The following is a 715-nucleotide window of genomic DNA, read 5'->3' as shown; positions in this document are numbered from 1 at the left end:
CATAAAAAAAATCCCAAAGAATTTAAAGAACCAGAAGAAGACATCAGCGAAATAGCTACTATCAAATCGAAAAATGAAGATGATGAAATGAGTGAAGAGGATGAAGAATATGAAGAGGGTGAAAAGGATGAAAAAAGTGAAGAGGATGTTGATGATAAAAAGAGTGAAAGGGATGAAAAGAGTGAAGAGGGTAAAAAGGTGAAAAAGTGAACAGGATGAAGAGGAAGAAGAGTGTGAAAAGGGTGAAAAGGGTGAAAAGGACGAAAAAAGTGAAGAGGATAAAGATGATAAAAAGAGTGGAAAGGGTAAAGAGGATGAAAAAAGTAAAGAGGATGAAGAGGGTGAAAATAATAAAGAAAATAATGAGAATAAAGAGTTATCAAATGAAAATTTTAAAGATTCAAGTATTTAGGAACAAACAAATGAAAAAGAAATTTATGAACCCACCTCAGAAGATGAAATCGATGAATTTTCCTAATTATTATTGTTTTTATCATAGCTCAAGTGCAGAGAGAAACAAATTTATATCGCTTCAACTTGAAACCCATCATTTCATAATAAAACATATGCAAATGCAATAAGTACAACAAATAGAACAACAAATACAACAAACAATGGATAAGTTACCAACCAATCAAAAAATTATATTTCATATTTATTACAAATCCAGAATTGTTAAAGAAAAGTTAAAGAAAAATAGGATTTATAAGATCGA

General features: G+C 29.7%; 1 protein-coding gene across 1 annotated transcript; it reads left to right on the top strand.

Annotated features, from left to right (window-relative positions):
• Positions 1 to 362: 362 nt before the first annotated feature.
• On the top strand, positions 363 to 581 carry DICPUDRAFT_160499 (uncharacterized protein; the record flags this gene model as incomplete). The annotated part of the gene is made up of 1 exon (XM_003295194.1): positions 363 to 581. One exon carries the CDS (start codon positions 363 to 365, stop codon positions 579 to 581), a length of 219 nt encoding a protein of 72 aa, XP_003295242.1.
• Positions 582 to 715: the final 134 nt, after the last annotated feature.

Source organism: Dictyostelium purpureum (genome assembly GCF_000190715.1).
Source record: "Dictyostelium purpureum unplaced genomic scaffold DICPUscaffold_813, whole genome shotgun sequence".
Lineage (NCBI taxonomy): Eukaryota > Evosea > Eumycetozoa > Dictyosteliales > Dictyosteliaceae > Dictyostelium > Dictyostelium purpureum.
The sequence above is the reverse complement of the archived record's forward strand: the minus strand, read 5'-3'. Positions and strand labels throughout refer to the sequence as shown.